This window comes from Xyrauchen texanus, chromosome 28 (genome assembly GCF_025860055.1).
Source record: "Xyrauchen texanus isolate HMW12.3.18 chromosome 28, RBS_HiC_50CHRs, whole genome shotgun sequence".
In the NCBI taxonomy this organism is placed as follows: Eukaryota; Metazoa; Chordata; class Actinopteri; order Cypriniformes; family Catostomidae; genus Xyrauchen; species Xyrauchen texanus.
Genome location: NC_068303.1, coordinates 16,742,676 through 16,764,895, shown reverse-complemented (window position 1 = coordinate 16,764,895; position 22,220 = coordinate 16,742,676). Strand labels below are relative to the sequence as shown.

Genomic DNA, 22,220 nt, shown 5'->3' with positions numbered 1-22,220 from the left:
ATTACAGTTGTATGTAGGGTAGCGGTATTCGGCTTAACTCGGTGGTGAAGTGGCTCAGACTATGAGCATAGGCCAGGGGTTGTTCAAATAGACACATTTCCAAATCGAACATCTTTCTGGACAAAGCATTTAAAAAATTATTGCTTAATCTGAGAAACACTTATAAGAGATCAAGACGCAACTGCCAAGTACCTCCACCTACTGTAAGGGGCTTTTCACACCGAAAACTTTGCAACCATCAATTTGTTTTTCTATGTAAACTGCGCTAGACAAACATCTTCGTTTCGCTTTGTTTTTGTTTATTCAATGTCTCGTGCAGGAGTGCTGTTTTTAGATGGTGTCTAATTAAAAAGAACTTTAAAAAGCATCTTGAGACACCTGCTTTCTGCTTTCTAACCATTTTTAGCACAATAATTCAATCGTTCTGAAGTAATCCGTGCTTGGCACACAACCAAAATTCGAATGCACCATTTTTAGCATATGAATGTGATTTTTTTTTTCTTAAATTTGAAGTATATTCAAATTTTTATTTGACAGCCCTAATAGTTACTTCTGTAAAACTATGGAACATTTTTTGTGAGGGCATGCTAAACTATTTCAGAAAAAAACAAATTCCCGTCCTGTCCTCTAAGGGGCTCCCTACTATTCACTTTTCAGTGTATGAAAAAAAAAAGAACAGCATCAACATTTTTCAGAATTTATCTTATATTTCACAGAAGAAATTCACATGAGTTTTGAATGAGGGTGAGTAAATAATGACCGAATTTTCGTTTTTGGGTAAACTAACCCTCAAAGACATAAAAAATCTGAAACTTTAGTACTAGTGTCTAAAAGTATTTGCAGATTTCTCATCATGATCTGCTGAACCGTATGAATGCCATATGAATGACATATAATTGACTCCTTCCAAGCTCATATGAGTTTGTGCATTTCTGTCTCTGTTTATTACAGACTGAGGTCATCCGAAAGCTGTCCACCTGCTTCTTCTCTCTTCTGGTCTTCCTCTCCGTCTGTAAAGTCTTTCCTGTGGAGCGCAACATTGATGATGATTTTATTGCCACCACGCCCTTCTATGCTCAGGTGGTCTACCTGTATTTGTCCATGCTGACCACCCGGCCTAAATACTACTTTGTTTGGACTCTGGGTGCGTGGACTTCCTGCCTCTCCTTCTCTTTCCATCTTTCAAGCTTTTTTCTCCTTTACTTTTTTTTTTATCATTGTTTATATATATTGGGGAGGATTCACTTAGAATAAATTGTGATCACCCATAGAGCTATTTTTGTGCATGCACTGTTCTGATGTTTTAGCACCCGATTCACCAAAGACATTTTTGGTTCTTTGTGGAGTATGCAGAAGTCTAACTTGATCTTTCATACTTTACTGTGACTGCACAGCATCAGTCCAACAACTCAACTGCACTGCGTGTCTGCATATATGCTCGGTTAAAGCTCTTCACCATCATATGATAAATTACTACTGCCATGAGCACTAGAAAATGTGCACAAACATCTCTTTTTAATCGAACTCTGTTTAAACTGGATTGTGGGTGGTATGTTTTTGAGCTGAAATACCATGCGCAAAGTAGGTTTAGTGTTTAGTGAATTCAAACCATTATTTTGCCTAATTTCATTCTCTTCTTCTCTCAATTCTTACATTGGATATTATGTTCTAATTTCTTTTTCTGTGTCCATTAGATTATTTTCCTGTTTCCAAGTTGTCCTTTCTGTCCTACTAATGTGTGTCTGATGAACCATACTTGACATAATGAATTTATCTGTCACATGTTATAGTTTTTCTTTCATTATCATTTATGCTTCACCTCAGGTGTGATTAATTGCACGTTAGGGCACATCATCCATCATCTGTTGTGAGGATTGCTTGTGCAACCCATTTGAATTGGGATCAACATCTTACACAACACTTGGTCCTACTGGCTTGTATTTTAGTGCCCCCATCAGACCAAAGATGAAAATGTTTTGCAATGATACCTCAACTCAAATTTTTGTACAATAATACATAATGACAGAGTAGGAACAGAATACCTCTATTAATATTACTCATATCACACACATACTTAAAAAAATAAAAATGAAAATAATCTCATCTAATTTCCTTGAATGCCCACCTACATTGTTTAAAAATTAAACATTTGATGCATGATGTCCAAAATGGACAGACCTTTAAAAGGCATTTTGGAACATTTTGTGTGTGATGTTACACCCAAACAATTATAGGTGATTACATTTGACCCCTATTTCAATGGACGGATAACTCTCATAATAAATTATTTGGGGGTAAAATATTTGGAAGCCATGGGGATATTCTTGTTTTTACCTAAAAATAAGCATGATGATTTTCCCTCTTTGGGATTTTAATAATTCACACTGCACATCAGAGGGTTAAAAAAAAATAGGCTTCGTTGAATTTGACAAATATCAGATTTCTTCAAAATAACCTTATTTCACCTTGTATAAAGGTGGAAACAAACTTGAGGCTATGAATTCTACATTTCACAACATTAATGAATAATGAAGTGTGGTGACAAAAATCATGACTTATTTGAGAATACTATGTTGATACTGTGATCTTGCTGTGATTTTAATAGCTGATGCCATCAACAACGCAGCAGGATTTGGCTTTAATGGCTATGACAGTGAAGGCTTGCCACGATGGGATCTCATTTCTAACCTGAGAATCATGAATATAGAGGTCAGTTAAGCTACTGTTCAATTTTGAATTAATGTATCAAAATTGTCATAATCAGTCAAGGCAGCTTATTTTTTTTATTTATTTTTTTTAGTTTGCAACCAGTTTTAAAGTGTTCCTGGATAACTGGAATATCCAAACAGCACATTGGCTAAAAAGGTAAGAACAGGAAGTGGGTGGATCATGTTATCATTGTGCACTGAATTGTATACCTTTCATTCATCTACCTTCATAACTACACACATGCTTGTGTAAAATAATGCTTGACCTAGATTGCATGAATATCACCAAAGAATTCCAGTAATCTGAAAAATGTGAGACAGTGCCATCTACTGGTGCTAAAGGCCAATCAGATTTTTCACAATTATATTGTGATTATCACAAATTAAAGGGATAGGTCACCCAAAAAAATGCTAATTCTGTCATGAGTTACCTCATGAGGTTCCAAACACATATGCCTTTGGTTTTAATGGTAAGGATACTAAGGTTCAAATGTTCCATGCTAACATGATTATTTCATTCTGCTTCCTCAGACAGCACAAAGTTGTATTATCAGTATTGGAAGTTAAGTTTGTAAGGTGTTGATGATTGGCTGCACACTTTATAGGACAAATAAAATGTTTTATTTTGTGTGACACTAACTGTATGTTACCTTGTGTAGGGTGTGTTATGAGCGGTGTCCATACAACCCCACAGCTGCCACCTTCCTGCTGTCAGCCATGTGGCATGGGGCTTACCCTGGCTACTACCTTACCTTTCTCACCGGCATCGTTATCACTCTTGCAGCCAGAGCTGTGAGTGCCATCACATTCTACCAAACATAAAGCACATTTCAGAACTGATATTCATTTCACTAAAATGTGATGTAACCTAGCTGTTTACTTCAGTTTTGTAAATGATAGATATGTTACTGTAATGCAGGGTACGTGTTTGTAATTGGTTTAAAGGAGAGAAGTACAGAGGCAAAGTGTAACTCTAAATGCTCAATAGGTTCACTAGCACAAGTGGCTTTTCAGTGGCTTTTTTAATGGATTCCGGTTTTAAGCAGTGCTATGCTGTAGGCCTATTATTTTTCCAGAATCACAAATGTCTTTTAGCAGCAGACTAGAGAGGTGAAAAGGAGGACAGAGAATGAGATTAACAAATGAAGCCGTTACTTATTAAATCTGCTGGCTCTCACCACAATTTTAAATGCATGGCTTATGGTAATACATTAGTGTTTGTCTTGTGAAACTCTTAATTTAGAGCTCCCCTTTCTTCTTCAGGTGAGGCACAATGTAAGGCCATACTTCTTGGGTTCACCAACTCACAAGTTTGTGTATAATGTCATCACGTGGGCAGCTACACAGATTGCTATTTGTTACACAGTGGTACCCTTTGTGCTGCTTTCTGTGGGCCCCTCACTCAAGTTCTACAGGTGGGTTACAAACAAGAAAAAAATACTTAGTTTATTTAAGATGTCAATTAAATTTGTATATTTGTTCCACTGATAATGTTTATTAAGGTTTATTGCACTGAAAATGTCCTTAATTGACTTTAACATGACCATATTAACCCTCTCTCTGACCCTGAACGGGACAATTTATTTTTTGTTACTTTGCCTTAACTATGAAAGCACTCTTGGTGGGGTTGGAAACCGAGAACCGGTTCTTGTCCATTAAAAAAAATAAAAAATACCACTATGATTTGATGTCTCTGTGGAACAATAATGGGCTATTCCCAGTCTGTGGGTGTTTTCAAATTCGGGATGGGCATTTTTAAACTAAAGTAGGGAATCACAATGTAGTTATAAATGGCCATTTTGTAAACCAGGATGGGCGTTTTTCAACTATCCAGTGAATTTAGGGAATCTCAATATAGTAGGCAAATCCTGTAAAGCAGTTGAAAAACGCTTTTACAATGATTGGGAAATACCCAGTTTTGTTCTAGAGAGAATTTCGGATTCATTAACGGTTATCTGACCAAAAACTTGTAAAATACTCTGACATTGGGTGCTTCTCATTTCTTAAAATTGTGCAAACTTTAACAGTGCATCTTAAATTAAGATTTCTTGAATCACCAGCTTTCTGACAGACAGGCAGCAGCTAGTGAGAATGCGGAAATTCACCTCCAGCACATGTACAATCTGAACTGGTGCCCCCCAGGGATGTGTTCTCTCCCCACTACTCTTTTCCCTCTAAACAAATGACTGCACTGCCAAGGACCCATCTGTTAAGCTCCTAAAGTTTGCAGACGACACTACCGTCATCAGCCTCATCCAAGATGACGATGAGTCTGCATAGTGGGGAGGTTGATCAGCTGGCCGTCTGGTGCATTCAAAACAACCTGGAGCTGAACATGCTTAAAACAATGGAGATGATATTGGATTTAAGTGGGAACACCCTAACATTAACCCCGCCAATCTGAACAGCACTGTGGCAGCAGTGGAGTCATTCAGGTTCTACGGCACTACCATGTCACAGGACCTGAAGTGGGAGACCCACATTGACTCTTTTTGAAAAAGGCCCAGCAGAGGTTTTACTTCCTTCACCAGTTGAGGAAGTTCAATGTGCCACAGGTGCTGCCGATACAGTTCTACTCTGCAGTAATTGAGTCTGTCCTCTTCACTTCTATAACTGTGTGGTTTGGTTCAGCTACCAAGTTAGACATCAGAGGACTGCTAGAACTGTACACATCCAGAGTGACGAAAAGGGCTGGTAAAATCACTTTTTTCAATTTGGAATGACCAATTCCCAATGCGCTCCAAGTCATCATGGTGGAGTAGTGACTCACCTCAATCCGGGTGGCGGAGAATGAATCTCAGTTGCCTCCGCATCTGAGACCGTCAATCCGCGCATCTTATCACGTGGCTTGTTGAGCATGTTACCCCGGAGACATAGCGCTTGTGGAAGCTTCACGCTATTCTCTGCAGCATCATGCACAACTCATCACGCACCCCCACCAAGAGCGAGCCACATTATTGCGATCACGTGGAGGTTACCCTATGTGACTCTACCCTCCCTAGCAACTGGGCCAATTTGGGTGCTTAGGAGACCTGGCTGGAGTCATTCAGCACCCTGGATTCGAACTTGTGACTCCAGGTGTGGTAGTCAGTGTCTTTACTAGCTGAGCTACCCAGGCCCCTTGGTAAAATCACTCTTGACCCCATTCACCCAGCATACTTCCTCTTTGAACAGTTGCCCTCTGGCTGGTGCTACAGAGCACTGAGCATCAGAACAGCCAGGCACAGGAACAGTTTTTTTCCCTCAGGCCATTCACCTCATGAACAGTTAAAACTTCCCCCAAGTACTTTCTTTGGTTAATCATATTTATCATATTAATTATCATATTTATTATGTCATTATATGTATATATGTTTCAATGTATATGGTTGTGTTTATGTGTGTGTGTGTGTGTGTGTGTGTGTGTGTGTGTGTGTGTGTGTGTGTGTGTGTGTATATATATATATATATATATATATATTTAGTTTTAACACCATGTCAGCAACCAGGCTATTCACATGGCAAACAAAGGTTCGAAAACTGTTTTGAAAACATTGTTTATTTTTGCGATTCTGTTCAGTGGCACTAGTGTTGTGAAGACCAGATTGCTGTACACAAAAAATAATTAAAATGTGGGTAGACACATTAATGTAGCCAAACTTTTTCTGACATTAGAAATCCAACAATTTAGAAACGAGATGTTTTTGCAGCCTAGTTTCAATTTATGGTGGTTTTGGACCATAAAATGGAGTACCTTTATAGTACTGAAACTTACAATTTACATAATACATCAAACATTTTTATTTAAAAAAATAATCAAGGAAAAATATATTTTCTATTTCTTTGCATAATTTTCACAAATATATTACAATATTGTTTTAATATTTTCATAATATTCATACCCCTTCAAAACGTTTTGCATTTGCTTAATGAATGGGTTAACATAGCTGCTGTGCTACAGTTATGGATCTCAAACACAAAGTTCAGATCAGGATAGATAAAATGAATACATTTTTTATTTGTCTGAGTAATTCCTTTCTTTCTTCTCTCTTCAACACTCTGTAGGTCATGGTACTTCTCCATCCACATAGGCTGTGTACTGTTGGCCATTGCTCTACCTGTGAAACCACGCCACCTGCGGCTGAAAGAACAACAGTCTGCCCTCCAGCCAAGCCAAGATACTACAGACAGCAACAGCAACCAGAAGCAAAAAGCCACATGAGTCCTGGGACACTTCACCACATCTATAGATACACACAGACTGGGCAAATGTACCTATTCTCCAGCCACACATGAATAGAGTCAGACAAACTAAAGCTCACAAATAAACCAACCAGCCTGGACTGTGATAGAGTGAGTCAGCCCTTGGCTCATTATAGTGCTCCTGGGATGCAACAGTGATTTGAGATAATGGAATCAAATCTGTCCGCTTTAAGGAGGAGTTCTCGATGACTTGCCAAGAAAAAATAGTTTGTAATCTTTCGTTGCCTTTGTAATCCAGTATTAGTGTCCTAACCTGTTTATCTTGTATTGGGCTGTACAGTAAATAGGAGTTTCTTGCAGGGCATAAGGTATTTACCACTTGAAGAAAGCTGGCAATATGATCTTTAAAACAACATTATTAAACTAACAATGAAAATAATAAAGAAAATATTTGAAAGGGGAAGAGATAAAGGGATTTATACAGTATAAAGTTGTCCACAAAATTTAAAGGAATATTCCGGATTCAATATGTGCTTAATCGACAGAATTTGTGGCATAATGATGATTACCACAACAAATTATTTCGACTTTTCTTCTAAAATCTGGGTTACAGTGGGGCACTTACATTGGAAGTGAATGGGGCCAATTTCTGAAGGGTTTAAAGGCAGAAATGTGAAGCTTATAAAAGCACTTACATTAATTCTTCTGTTAAAACTTGTGCATTATTTAAGCTGTAAAATTGTTTAATTAGATTGCAGTTACTGACTTTAAATTAATTTAATTACTTTTAAGTAAATAATAGGGTTATGCAGTACTATTTATGTAGAATTTTGGCCCCATAACGAGTCATTGTGAGGGACAAATGTGAAGTGCTGAGTGCATGACTTGTGTGTAACAATAAACTAGAAATTATTGTTGAACATTATTATGAATTTGTTATTATGAATTCATTATGAATTTGTTGAGCAGAAAATGTTTTAGAAAGTAACCTAAAAGTAAAGTAATTGGTAATGTGAGTACTTTTTCAATGAAGTAATTAGTAAAGTAATCTGATTAAAATGTTTGAGAAATAATTATTAATAATTATTAGAGGATTAGTATTTTTAAGTAACTTACCCAACACTGGTCGGCATTACTTCGTTATGGCAATGAAGTTGTAAAATTGGTTATAACTTTATACAGAAAAAGTTAGTAAGTGATTTTATCACACTAAAGTCATGTTAACATGCATTCTGTTTACGTCTTTTGGCTATAATTTTGAAATAGTGAGTATTTTAATGTTTATGGATTGCCTCCATTCACTTCCATTGTAAGTGCCTCACTTTAACCCAGATTTTTTTCTTTTTTAAAGAAAAGGAGAGACAAGTCAAAATAATGGTTTGTGGTTTTCAAAATTATGCCACAAATGCTGTCGATTGAGCTTAACTTGTATTGAACCCAGAATATTCCTTTTAAAGAAGAGTTGTTCTGTTCATAGACACAGCAAAGACTTGCAATTTGAGTCCATGGCTGCACCAGTAAAACAGGGCTCTTTGCCCTTTGTCCATGTTATGTATGTTGTGGTCTGTTGTAACGTCTTGTCCTTGTAGTCTTCGCATAAAGCTCTGAAAGTTTTATGTACATATCCATTCCACTCTAAATACCAGAAATTATTTTCTCATTTAAATGAAAGTATTTCTCAGACAAAGTCTAAACTGGAAATGTTGAACCTGTATTGAAATGTTAAGGTAACATCCTGCAAGTGTTAAGGTCAATGAGGCAGTAATTCTGTATGCACAATAATGATAATTTTGGATTTCCTTACTGAAGGTTAGAAATGAAGTGTCAGTGTTAAATAAAAAATAAATAAAATAAAATAGAGGATGACCAATGGATCAGTTTGAACCATACTACATTCTCTGTGTGGACCTGGAATTATTATTATTAATTTTTTGTGTGTGTGCAAATAATGTCATTAAAAGAAGTCTTTTTACAACTCCTTTGTAGTTTGTACTGCTGAACCATTATGTAATGTTACCACTATTCTCACAAATCCATAAATCGGTATAGAAATGTTAAATCACGCTTCAACCTGAGTAATACAACTTCAACAGCATGCTCTTTGCCCTACAGACATAAAACATGCATTTTGCAACTACAAGTTACATGATTTTGCTGTCATTTATGAAGACTTACCATGATAGGCCTCATGATACGATGATTCCAAATGTATAAGTCTCCGTATACAAACGTCAGGCATATGAGTTATCATTTAAAAGCTTAGAATCTGAACTATCAGGGATAACCATCACTTCTTGTGTTACTTCAAATAACAAGCCCCAAATAACTAAAGTTCATATCTGCTTTTACCAGGAAGTTCTTGTCTGTGAGTTTGCTTGGCTGAAAAATCCTATATTATATCTTAGATGTCCAGAACAAAATATACCATTCAAAGAAGGAAAATCGTGCAATCATGCATGGTTCTCTGAAAACTAATACCATTTTTTATTATTTATATTTGCAAGTTGTCCTAATTAGGTGTGAATGGTAAGTTTTGAAAAATGAGAGTGAAAAATTGTGGGCACCAGTCCACAAAATGCACCAGAGTTTAAGGAAATATAGTATATAGGGTGAAATGCAAGTAGGCTACTGCATTCTATATAATGACTATATAGTGGTTGTGGAGTATGTAGCTTACTTATCGAGTTAACTCCCAAATATCAGAGAAAATTGTAATCTATTTATTTGAATAAGAATTACTTTAATTTAAATATTTTAAAATACGTTCTCATATAAATTTGACCGAAGCCTACTCTACAGTAGAATACAGCATGTAATGACGTCACGCAGTGCGTTGTCAATGGCTCTTCTCCGGGAAGCACACAGCGCTTTACTTCTTCAAAATGGCAGTTGGTGAAGATGGTGAATAGGGAGAAACAAGCGCCACAGATCGAGATTTCTGGAGAAATACGCCTTTCTAAACGACCTCCCAGAGAGCACAGCTTTTCAAAGGTTTTCTTCTGTGAGGTACGGCTGTTAATATAGTGGATGCGGTTTTAATTAGCGTGAAATGGGTTGATGCCGCGTATGATTGACAGCTCAAAGATTGTAAATCCTGGCAATTTTAATGCCTATGAAGACCATCAAGCTTTCGCCACAGTTAAACATTAACAGGGATTGTAGTTTGGTTTGTAATGTATATGTATCAATATACCGATATTAGTTCATCTGTTCATGGTTGTTTTGATGAAGACTAATCGTTTCCCATAGGGATAAAGTCAGTGCATCAGCACGCAGACATGTCGACCTTGTCATGAGACACTCAGCCTGTCCTGTTTATTTCCAGAAATACATTCTTTAGTATCGAATTACAATAATATTTAGACAACCAGATATATCAGAATAAATAGGAACCTTAACACCATGCATTCATACATCACCATGCTTTATCACCCATTTATCTCATAACTTTATTTTTCACATAGGCTACATTTATATTAATTTAATATAATTTTTAATCTTGTAGTATGTTAAAAGGCACACTGTATTACATCCAGTATAAATCACAAAAGATAGATGGATGGATGGATAGATATAAATAATAGTTTTTGCTGTAGAACTTGGCTCCCCATCTCACAGTGGACACTAGGCGTTAACCATTCTTGATCACTATAAATAATGCTTGATGTCATTTCAGAGCAGACAGACAGCAGTCACAGGCTGCATAGACAAAAGCAGATGACAGTTTGATATTGAGGGAGCTGGGTGTCACACAGGGGTTTAAAAGAATAACTTTGGTGTCAGATTTCATAGATTGAGCAGTAGAGAGCTGCTTGGATTCTTCATTGAGCTGACATATCCTCTTTGTTGTTGTCCATCATTGTGTGGCTGCAGACAGCGTATTCTGTTTTTTTTTTTACAGCTATGAAACCATTTTTATACAATGTCAGTTGCAGATCTGTGCAGACAGTGCAGATCAGATTGAGGTGAAATGCTGTAACATATCATTATTAAATATTTATTTGCATTGGTTTGTGGGTTCAGTTTTGCCATACAGGGCAATTTAGGTTGGTGAATGTATTGTCCTAATATTTAAATACTTTTAAAGAAATAGTTCACACAAAAATGAAAATTCTCTCATCATTTACTCACTTTCATGCCATCCCAGATGTAAACGACTTTCTTCTGCAGAACACAAATAAAGATTTTTAGAAGAATATCTCAGCTATGTAGGTCCATACAATGCAAGTGAATGGTGACCAGAACTTTGAAACTCCAATAAGCACACAAAAGTAATCCATAAAACTCATGCATGGTTTAATCCGATGTCTTCTGGAGGGATCCAATCAGTTTTGGTTGAGAACAGAACAAAATATAACTCCTTTTTCACTGCACTTCTTGTCTTTGCAATCTAGGCATAATCATGATTTCAAGCTTTTCTGATTTTTCCGATCAATATGAATTTGTGTTTTGACATTTTTATTAAATGTTTTTATTGAGAAATCGAGATTTTGCAAAAAATATTGCAAAACGCTTTAGTTAGAAACAATTGTAAATTCACTAAAGGCTGAATATGTCATGGTTCCGGTGAGTTTGTTGGTCTGTTCTGTTTGTTTTGTTATTTCTCTCAGTCTTATGTGTCTCTGGTGCTGTCGCCATGCATGCACCTGTCTCTCCACTAATTCACTGCCCATTTAAGCCCTTCTTTGTGTCATGTTCTTTGCTAAATGGTTGTTTGGTGTAGAAGTAACTCACTTCGCTCTCTCTGCCTAGTTGTCTCGTGTTTGTTTTGGTCGCCCGTCTCTATGCAAATGTCGGGAGTGTGGTTGCCTTCCAGTTTGCTGTATGCCTGTTCTCTTCGTCCACATCTCTTCAACGGAGGATTCCTCACGAATCTGCTCCTGTCTACCACAACGCTTACGCTCACCTACAAACACACTGTTCACTGCGTGGTTGGCGCACACTCATAGACAAACACACCCATCACCTTCTACTGCAGTCAGTCCCAGGATTGTGCCAGGATCTGATCAGCTGCACGTGTATGGTGCTCCAAGTGAATGTGACAGGTTAATAACACGGAGACTGATATTAAAGACAGCGGTAATATTCTCAGTACAGTTGTACGTAGTGTGATTGTAGCTCAGCTTCGTCCATCATGCAGGTATACATCGGCTTAAGACCATAGCTGGCCTTGGCATGCGCATGTCGATGAACGGTCTCCTTTCTTTTCTTTTTACCCATAAAAATGTTTAGTTACCTGACAGTACGGGCACTTCATTTCAAATCATGGAGAGGCTATATATGGGAGAATCAAACATCCACCACTCCTTTTGCCATGATGATTCAGGCCGCTAATAATTGTTGCTTTGTTCTGTGACGTGTTTCAAGTGTACTGCATCTATAGCCAACATTTGGCAAGCAATTATTTTGACAAACTTTGCTAGTTAAAATATAATGATAAAATATTTAATATTGCTGCGCTGCTCAGCATAAACCGCTAGAGGGCTCATCTCTATCTGCAGGGGATTATGAATATACACACAAATTGTTTGATATACAATGAGTACGTTCTAGATTAACATAATAATGTATAGATACTGATTTCTAGATAACTTTCTAGATAGACTTGGTTTAGATCAAATGAATACCTACACTGGCTAAGAATTATTTAGCAGTTTTCTTATTCTATTATTCCTGAACATCTGGGTTTATTACATTTTAATTAATTTTACATTTACACTGTTGACAACTTCACCCTGTGGCATATTTGTACATTTTCCTTGCACAGCTATGTTTCCTAGAATGACAAGAACTTGGGTTTCTCTAACCAGGTTGCCTTACATTCTAATGAAGAACATCCAATTTGAATCATGTTGGAGTACATTTAAAAGTTGAAAAAAAATAATCGAAACGTGAATCGTTCATAAGTTTGATAAAAATCAAGATTACATTGTTTTGCCCAGCCCTATTTCAAGCTCGATTACTCTTCCTAATGCAGGAGTCAGCAACCTTTTTGACATGGAGTACCATTTTTTATAATAATGGTCATGGCTGTGCCGATGCCACCCCCCAGTAGTTTTTCCAAAATATGAGTCCACTTGTGAACATTTTTCTATTTTGAATTTTCCTAATTTAATAGTTTATTTTTGATTAGAAATGATATTATCAGCATAACAGTTTGAGTGAGAATTTTGTACAAAACCCGATGATTATGATATAATCATGATCCTGCCTGTGAAGTTTCAAAGAGCATATTAAGTGCTTTATTGAAAGAAAACCTGTCCTTTTGTTCAAAATGAAACAAATTTGCTTATTTGATAACTGTTCACGAAATTGTGTGGAATCTTAAATATTTCTTATATTATGTCATTATAATTATGTAATCACTAGCACGTAAGCAACAGCAAGAGAGGAGCAGTCTATTTTATTTATATGAAAATTTTCGCACCTGTATTCCAATTTACATCTTGATGTAATCCTTCCTCATGATCAAGTAGGCTATCAGATACATGGGAAGCAATACACGATTAAAATGTGATGAGACTTGCGCTGCACATGCAAGACATTTGAGCATCACATTTACATTTACGCATTTGGCAGACACTTTTATCCAAAGTGACGTACAGTGCGCTTATTACAGGGACAATTCCCCTGGAGCAACCTGGAGTTAAGGACACAATGGTGGTGACTGTGGGGATCGAACCAGCAATCTTCTGATTACCAGTTATGTGCTTTAGCCCACTACGCCACCATCGCAAAATCCTAAAACTTTATTTCCAGATTTCATTTATATTTTGAATAGAGTTGAAAATATTTTTTAACACTGAAGAAACATCTCCTGACACTTGAAAAGAAGCCGTAGAACAAGAGCGAAAAGCACTTTGTAAATATTTTGGATTCATTGTATATTGCACCGCTCGCTAGAATGTAGATGTTAAATACACTGTAAATGAGCAACACGACAAAACTAAAACGATCCCGTTCTAATCAAGGCACAGACACAGTGTAAACAATTTATTTATTATGCTGATTAGAAAGCTTTGTTTTTAATGAGAGCATTCGCGAGAGTGCATAACATTGTGCGGAGTGTCACTGAGCTTGCATCGAAATGCAGGTCTCAACAGTGTAAACCTGCAGTGAGTGACAGCAATCATTGTAATGGGAGAATTTGTCGCATTGCTCGATTTCTGTGTACAATTTATTAAAAATGTAATAACAGATTTGTTTTGTCATGTTAATAAATTGGCCAACGTGAATTTGATTTGTACAAAATAGCAATAAAGTAATTCAGCTTAACTGTTCTAAGTGTGTTTTGGAGGTGTAGCCAACATAAAGAATATGGCATGAATAGCATATTTCAGGAATCACTGTCTTTGTTATCACGTCTGTCTTATAAGACCCATTTGCCACGCAGCTGGTATTGGTAGATTTAACATTTTCATGAATCGTACAAACTCTGATCGCAAATGACTGTTTTTAATTTCCAAAGTGCAACCACTGAGGCCAAAAATTATCTAAAGATGATCTTACATGAACAAGATCACCATTGAAGATCTAACGGAATGAATGGTCCCCTGTCGAGCCACCTAAGGGCTTACTGAACGCAATAAATTGGTCCAATTAAATCAGCTGTTAATAAGTTTGAATATTGAATATTCCATATTGTTTACTGTACATGGACTAATAATTTAGCAGAAATTTATTCTATACCATAGATATCAATTTACAATAATTTTCATTTGCCTTACCTTAACAAACATTATTACAATATAAAATACCACACAATATAATGCTTAAAAGATGCTTAAAAGAAACTGGAGTGCAGTTCGTATCCACCACTGAAATCTGATACTCAACAATTGTAATCAACATTAATAATCGCAATTACAATATCAAGAGCAATAATCGACAATTATGATTTTTGCTATAATCGTGCAGATCTATTGCGCAGAGAGCTAGATGGTGCTAGGAAGTGTAATCGAGCTTGAAATCATGAAAGACTGCAGTCAAGATTTATAGTGAAAAAGGAGCTATGTTTTGTTCTGTTTTCACCCAAAATTCTTCAGAAGACATGGATTAAAACACTGGCATCTTATGGATTGCTTTTATAGTGTCTTTATGTGATTTTTGGAGCTTCAAAGTTTTGGTCATTATTCAATTGCATTGTATGGACCTACATATTCTTCTTAAAATCTTTGTGTTTAGCAGAAGAAAGAAAGTCTTACACATCTTAGGTGGTACGAGGGTAAATGATGAGAACATTTTTTATTTTTGGGTGAACTACCCCTTTAAATAAATGTATTGTCAACCTAATGTAAGCTTCTTGTTTATTTATTCATTTAGGACATTTTAAAATTCAATAAGTAATCTAATCTGTCTGTTCACTAGCAAATGAACCTGGTTATTTGCACTAATTAGCTGTGGAGGAATGAAAAAGAGATTGGAGTGGCCTGTTAGAATGTGTATCTATGGAGATGTTCAGAGAAAACAAGTATCTTATCTAGGATTGGCACTAAGAAAACACGACTATCTCGGTTTAACATTTTGCTATGCCAGCCTCCTCTTTCCTGGCATTTAAAGTCAGTTGCCTCTGTGTTTTCTCACCTGTTGGGAACAAATGCTCTGTTAACACCTGTCACTCAAACTAACCAGCAATGTGATACTTTAATCTCTCAAAGGGTTTTCTATCCATATCTAAATTTTTGCTTTCGGTCAGCAACTTTTTAGGGTATACAGAACATACTTTGACAAGTCAACTTTTCTGTGTCCTGGAAGTGACTGAGTTTAATCTCTTCTCAGGGTATCCCAGTATTGAGTGGCAATCATGGACACCACAACCTCCATCAAGATGACCACTCTGGCCATCCAAAACCTCTTCAGCTATGTAGAGGAAGAGAACCTGACTGCTGTAAAAACCCATCTGGACAAGTTCAAAGAGGTGGATGGTCGAAGTGATGTAAGTTAATTCGTTTACATTTATGAAAGTGAAACATAATTTAAGATGGGCTGCTAAAATGTTGAAAAATATTGACCTTTCTCTCTCCCTCTTTTTTCTGTCTCATTGTGTCTTTCCCAGAATGGACAGACTCCTCTAATGTTAGCCTCAGAGCAGGGCAGTCTTGAGATTATTCAAGAGCTTATCCGAAGGGGAGCAAATGTCAACTTGGATGATGTGGTGAGAAAACTCACTTTAGCTTAATAAGAATGTTTGCTGGTAATGCCTCTTGTTTCAGTTCAGACACTGTAGATATTCACATAAAACTTACCAACCAGAAGTGGTGCAAGTATTCTAAATTATCTGTATATCCTGTTTGAATTTTATGAAAGTATTGCCATGTATCAGCAGCATATTACATTCTCATTATAAGCTTACAATATGGAGTAAATAAATTGGGGCTGCTGCAATCTAAAGTAGCCTACTCTTACTATAATTAAATTATTACATTATACTTAGGATCATTTAGTAATTCAAAGAAATTCTGAACATATTTCATCAAATATTTTTGTCAGATTTTAAAGGGCACCTATTATGGCATTTAAAATGTTCCTAATATTGTTTTGGGAGTCCCCAACAACAGTTTTACATGCATGCAATGACAAAAAACACTTTTGTTGTCTTATAATATGCATTTATGTTTACCTGATTTGCTCACCGACTCCCAAATGATTCGTTCAACGACTCATTTTTCCAAACCCCTCCTTTGCATGACGCTAATCTGCGGTGATTGGTCAGATGACCCAGTCAGTTGTGAATGGTATACTCTGTGCAGAGATTGTCGGAAACGGAACGCCCATCACCGCTTTGTAGTAAAAAAATCAAAATCAGAGAAGGAATTTGAGTTGATTTATGTTAGCGATCATAGCCCAAAGTTCGGTGGTAAACACCCAATCAGTTATTGTTTGCGTTAGCCCAACGCTTAAACATATTGATAAAGCACTGCATTACTACAAGTTATTGCTCTATTCTTTATGACAACTCCAATAACATCGACAAACATTTCACATATTTAAAAAAAATTGACATTGGAGACCTAGAAGCTGCGCTGAGCGTAACGTACACAACACACACAAATACTTATTAAGCATGCTAAAAAACACATAAAAGCAACAATTATTAATAATACTTACAGGTTGTGATTTGGAGGACGAAGCTGATCCAAATAAACTTGGTACTGAACCTTCCTTCAGTATCAACCGGCTCGCAAATCCACACTTGAAAGCATTCATGTTCGTAAAGCAATCGTCATTAAAATGACGCGAACACAGCACAAGGTTCGGGCTATACTTGTGTGGTATAGTTGTAAATATAAACTCTAGCCACTGATTCTTCACATGCTCGTCCCTGGGCAGTGAAAAAAAGGTTGCTTTTGATATGCACTTCAGAACACAGCGTCTTGTTGTCGACATGATATTTTCAAGTTTTCCCTGGTGTCTGCGCGCGCAATGAGTGGGCGCGGCCAATTTGATAATTTTTCGTCTTGACGTCACAACGAAAAGGAAAATGACTCATTGGAAAAACGATTCATTAAATTGACTCAGAGTCGACTCCTACTTTTGAGAGACAATAACTTTTTTTACGGTGAACTTTCATATATAAAACTTTGCAGGATGTTTTTGTTCACTTAAATCTATGTTACACACTACATGAAAGGTAATTTTCAAAATTCCATAATAGGTGCCCTTTAATAACCTGTATTTGGAATGGTGCCCATTATAACTCTGCCTGAGGCCTTTTCTTTTAAGTACAGCTACTGCACACTCCATCACTGTTCCCATGACAACATTTGCAATTGGTTCAATAGTTTCCATAGCGACCCATCTCTGTGCTTTTTCCTGATAGGACTGCTGGTCCGCTCTAATATCTGCTGCTAAGGAGGGGCATTTGGAGGTGGTGAAAGAGCTTCTGGAAAACAGTGCTTACATTGAGCACAGAGACATGGTGAGACTGACAGTACACTAGAATTAAAGGGATAGTTCAGCCATCATTTGCTCACCCTCATGTTGCTCAAAATCCATATGAAATCCATATTCAGGTAGGCAAACTTTTCACCTTTCCGCTAGACACCATTTCTGAAGCAAGTTTTTCCAAATTGTTTGGTAACAGTTTCTAAATCTTCCTTATTAAAATCACTTGAAAGGGTTAATAAGCTTAAATGGATATTTCAACCAAAATTTTAAATTCTCTCATTATTTCCTAACTCCCATCCCAGATGTTTATGACTTTCTTCTGTTTAACACAAAAAAGATTTTTAGAAGAATATCTCAACTCTATAGGTCCTCATAATGCAAGTGAATCCAAAATGCACATAAAGGCAGCATAAAAGTAATCCATAAGACGCCAGTGGTTAAATCTATATCTTCAGAAGTGATATGATTGGTGTGGGTGAGAAACAGATCAATATTTAAGTGTGTTTTTGCTATAAATTCTCCTCCCTGCCCAGTAGGTGGTGATATGCACAAATAATGCAAATCGCCATAAACAAAAGAAGAACAATGTGAAAGTGGATATTGATATTAAAAAGGACTTAAATAGTGATCTGTTTCTCAGATATAGATTTCACCACTTGTTTCATGTAGATAAATTGTATGCTGCCTTTAAATGTTTTTTGGACCTTCAAAGTTCTCGTCATCATTCACTTGCATTGTATGGACCTACAGAGCTGAAATATTCTTCTAAAAATCTTTGTTTATGTTCAGCAGAAGAAAGAAATTCACACATCTGGGATGGCATGAGTAACTTATGAGATCATTTTTATTTTTGGGTGAACTTTTCTTTTAAAAAGCTTTAAATACAACAAACAAATCAGCTGAAAAAATACACTTGATCACCTGCTATGACTTTCTCACCTCTTGTGAGTTTCCTTCCTGCATATTTCTTCTGTGGAACACAAAAGGAGACAGTCACTGCCCAGTCACTGCCCCAGTCACTCTTTCGTTTCATTGTATATTTTTTTTCATGCAATGAAAGTGAATGGGAACGGAGGCTATCATTCTTTCTAACATCTCTTTTTGTGTTCTAAGTTAGAAAGAAATTCACACGGGTGACTAAATAATGACAGAATTGTATTTTATTAAACTGTTCCTTTAAAAATCAATCAAATGTTTATGTCAAAAGCAATGCATGTCTTTTTCTTTTTGTAATTCAATTTGAAAAAGTAGCACACATGCTATCATGTTAAATGGAATGGCTTTGTGTCACGCAGGGGGGTTGGACCGCCCTTACATGGGCTTCATATAAAGGAAGAGTTGAGGTGGCTAAGATCCTGCTGGAAAGTGGGGCAAACCCAAACACCACTGGACAGGTAAATAGGGGCAACCTTTCTAATGACCTTTTCCAAATATGAGATAAGCAATTACAAAAAAATATTTTTACATTTAGCTTTGAAAGAAGTGCTTCCTATACTAGTCAACTAAACCTAATTACAATTATATTACAATCTAGTGAAAATAAACAAGCCAATCAATGCAAGTACTCTGTTGCCAAATATTACGTTTATATTATAAGTTTAATATATGTGTACACTGATTAAAATATTATTTTTATTTTTTGTGGACTACTAGCAATACAGTGTGTACCCCATTATCTGGGCAGCCGGTAGAGGTCATGCAGACATTGTTAAGCTCTTGCTAGAGCATGGAGCCAAAGTCAACTGCTCTGATAAGGTAAGCTCTATGCTGCTTAACCACACCTCACAAACTGTGCTTAATGATAACAGAAGGTAAAGACCTGTATATTTACCTTAATTTTATTCTGTCATTCTATACCTTTAGTACGGTACTACCCCACTAATATGGGCGGCAAGAAAGGGACACTACGACTGTGTGATGCACCTTTTGGAGAATGGAGCTGATGTTGACCAGGAGGGGGCGGTATGTACTCAGCATTTGTCAGGCATCATTTAGCAGCAAAATAGCAGAAGCCCTCAGTGACTACGTTTACATGGACACCAGAAAGCGTGTTGATGTGCTTCAATAGTGGGGTTTCACTTAACAGAAAACTCCAGGATTCCCTCAATGTATGAGCGCGCATATGCGAACGTGAGGGATAGTTTATATTTTGCAGCTGTATTTTATAAATGGGTATAGTTTATAGTGTTTGTGGTTTTCCCACTGTATTCCAAGAAATGTTTTGTTGACTTGTTGTTGGGCTCCATCCTATGATGTTTGTTATTTGGTCTGTTCCACGCACATACGTACTCTTCAAAAACCTGTTAGAACACTGCATATGTGTTTGCATGGCCACATAAGCAGCTTTCTCCAGGAGAAACCTATGTGTGTTAAAGCGCTTTCTCTTAATCCCTTAAACGGCATAAAGAAATTGGCATTCTCATATACATGATGTTTCAGAATGCCGCTTTCTGCTAAAACCCTGGAATAACCTGCTTTCTTAAGTGTATGTAAACATGGTCAGAATGTTTTTCTTAAATGTTTTATTTTTTTTTACTTTTTCCATTTAGAACTCAATGACAGCACTGATTGTGGCTGTGAAGGGAGGATTTACAGAGGTGGTTAAAGAACTTCTGAAGAGGAACCCTAATGTAAACATGACTGATAAGGATGGCAACACAGCCCTGATGATCGCAGCTAAAGAGGGTTACACTGAGATTGTGCAGGACCTGCTAGATGCCGGCACATATGTCAACATCCCTGACAGGGTGGGTTGAACCTCTTAGTCTTCTTTTGTTAGAAATCAGAAAGAAATTGTATTGTAAACTGATGTATAAGCATTTAATGGGTTGTGATGTATTTTGAATGGATGTGTTGTTTTGTGCTGTGCTGTAAACCTGTAGAGTGGTGACACAGTGCTGATTGGAGCTGTGAGAGGGGGGCATGTTGAGATTGTAAGAGCTCTGCTGCATAAGTATGCGGATATCGACATCCGAGGACAGGTAACTTACCTGCAATGTCATAAAGATATCTAATCGTTTGTATAAAGATTACACCAAGTGATTGAAATGAGGTTGTCAGAGATGTTTAAAAGGAAATTGAAATGACTACTGTTAATTTGTTACAGGAAAACAAGACTGCTCTGTACTGGGCTGTAGAGAAAGGCAATGCAACCATGGTCAGAGACATACTGCAGTGTAACCCGGACACAGAGACCACCACTAAGGTAAAGGTCAGCAAAACTCAGACCATGTTAACCCTTTAAGGTCGGATGGGGCCCGTGAGAAAAAAAAAAGAATGATCAAAATATCAGTAACTATAGTCTTGACCAACACAAATTAGGTATGATTGAAAGCTTAGAAGCTCTATTTTACAGTGCATGTAGGAATTATGACCAAAACTGATCAAGAGCCTTAAAGTTTGCAGAGAAACCAGAAGTGATCCATTTTGAAAATATATGAATAATTTTACATGTATATATTATTGTAATCAGAAAAAAAACACATCAAATAGCCATGTTGTTGGAAAGCTAAGAGTAGAATATAACCAGCATATTTCTCACAGACAAAAATACAGCAAGTAATAGCTAAGTATATGTCTTTGACATTTATGATTCATGTCAACATTTGTTGCTCATATGCCGTGCTTTCTCTTATATCTTACCGAAAAATAAACAGAACATAAAATATCACATAAAGTTACTTAAAGGAGGGGATTACCTATGAGCACACACAAGGTAATCGGATGCATAGATCATTGACACAAAGCACAATGTGCACAGTGCACACAAAATTTGGCTATCTGGCATCTTGCAACCTGGCTGAAAACACATTAGCTTTCTTGGATCAGATGACATCATCAGAAATAAAGTAGCATCATGGAATTCTAAACCAATCGGATTGTGTTCAGATCAGTGCAAAAGTCATCTATATTTGGGCAGAGAGACTTGTGATTGGTGACTGTTACCAACAGTCCATGGCCATCAGGAGAAGGCGCCAAATACATGTAATAGAGTCCATGATGACTAAAATGGCACAGAATGAAACTTGTTCTGTGAAATCTCATTTCTTAAATAATGTCTCCTGCATGTGTAATTAGTTTTTATGTACAATTATTATGTTTTATTTGTTTGGAGAAGCTTTTAGAAACTTAGAGATGTTTTTGGACACTAGGATAAATAATGTTTGTAATGCAATAACTTTTAATTGATTTGTCACATCAACACAAATTTTGTTGATATGTTGATATGATTGGGAACAAAACAAAAGCAGTTTTTCTAAACCACCTTATCTACACCCTGAGGTATATTAATGTCAAATCAGAAAAATAAGAATACAATTTAAGGCTCAAGATATTTTGTGATTTTCCAGCAGTTTCTTTGGCTGAGAGTTTCAGAATTCTTTACAGTGATACCAAAGAGTTGACCCTTCTTGTTTAGTTTATTTTTTTTGGTTGAGTTATAAG

The 22,220-nt window shown here is 36.6% G+C and overlaps 2 protein-coding genes across 9 annotated transcripts in view; both read left to right on the top strand.

The window, feature by feature from the left end:
* Window positions 1–8,845, top strand: part of mboat2b (membrane bound O-acyltransferase domain containing 2b) — a 69,934-nt gene extending 61,089 nt beyond the window's left edge. Inside the window, exons 8-13 of the mRNA XM_052095971.1 lie at window positions 952–1,144; window positions 2,606–2,709; window positions 2,801–2,865; window positions 3,368–3,500; window positions 3,972–4,123; window positions 6,753–8,845. Of these exons, the coding sequence (XP_051951931.1) occupies window positions 952–1,144; window positions 2,606–2,709; window positions 2,801–2,865; window positions 3,368–3,500; window positions 3,972–4,123; window positions 6,753–6,909 (804 nt within the window). The 3' untranslated portion in view covers window positions 6,910–8,845. The remainder of the gene's footprint in view (window positions 1–951; window positions 1,145–2,605; window positions 2,710–2,800; window positions 2,866–3,367; window positions 3,501–3,971; window positions 4,124–6,752) is intronic.
* Window positions 8,846–9,737: 892 nt separating this feature from the next.
* kidins220b (kinase D-interacting substrate 220b) overlaps window positions 9,738–22,220 on the top strand; it is a 36,149-nt gene continuing 23,666 nt past the window's right edge. For 5 of the 8 annotated variants that reach the window (XM_052095759.1, XM_052095762.1, XM_052095761.1 and 2 more), the window contains exons 1-10: window positions 9,738–9,896; window positions 15,669–15,825; window positions 15,946–16,044; window positions 17,710–17,808; window positions 19,073–19,171; window positions 19,431–19,532; window positions 19,641–19,739; window positions 20,327–20,524; window positions 20,660–20,758; window positions 20,884–20,988. In XM_052095759.1, coding sequence (XP_051951719.1) covers window positions 15,694–15,825; window positions 15,946–16,044; window positions 17,710–17,808; window positions 19,073–19,171; window positions 19,431–19,532; window positions 19,641–19,739; window positions 20,327–20,524; window positions 20,660–20,758; window positions 20,884–20,988 — 1,032 coding nt within the window. In that variant the 5' untranslated portion in view covers window positions 9,738–9,896; window positions 15,669–15,693. The remainder of the gene's footprint in view (window positions 9,897–15,668; window positions 15,826–15,945; window positions 16,045–17,709; window positions 17,809–19,072; window positions 19,172–19,430; window positions 19,533–19,640; window positions 19,740–20,326; window positions 20,525–20,659; window positions 20,759–20,883; window positions 20,989–22,220) is intronic. The other 3 variants (XM_052095763.1, XM_052095760.1, XM_052095758.1) reach the window with 1 other exon arrangement.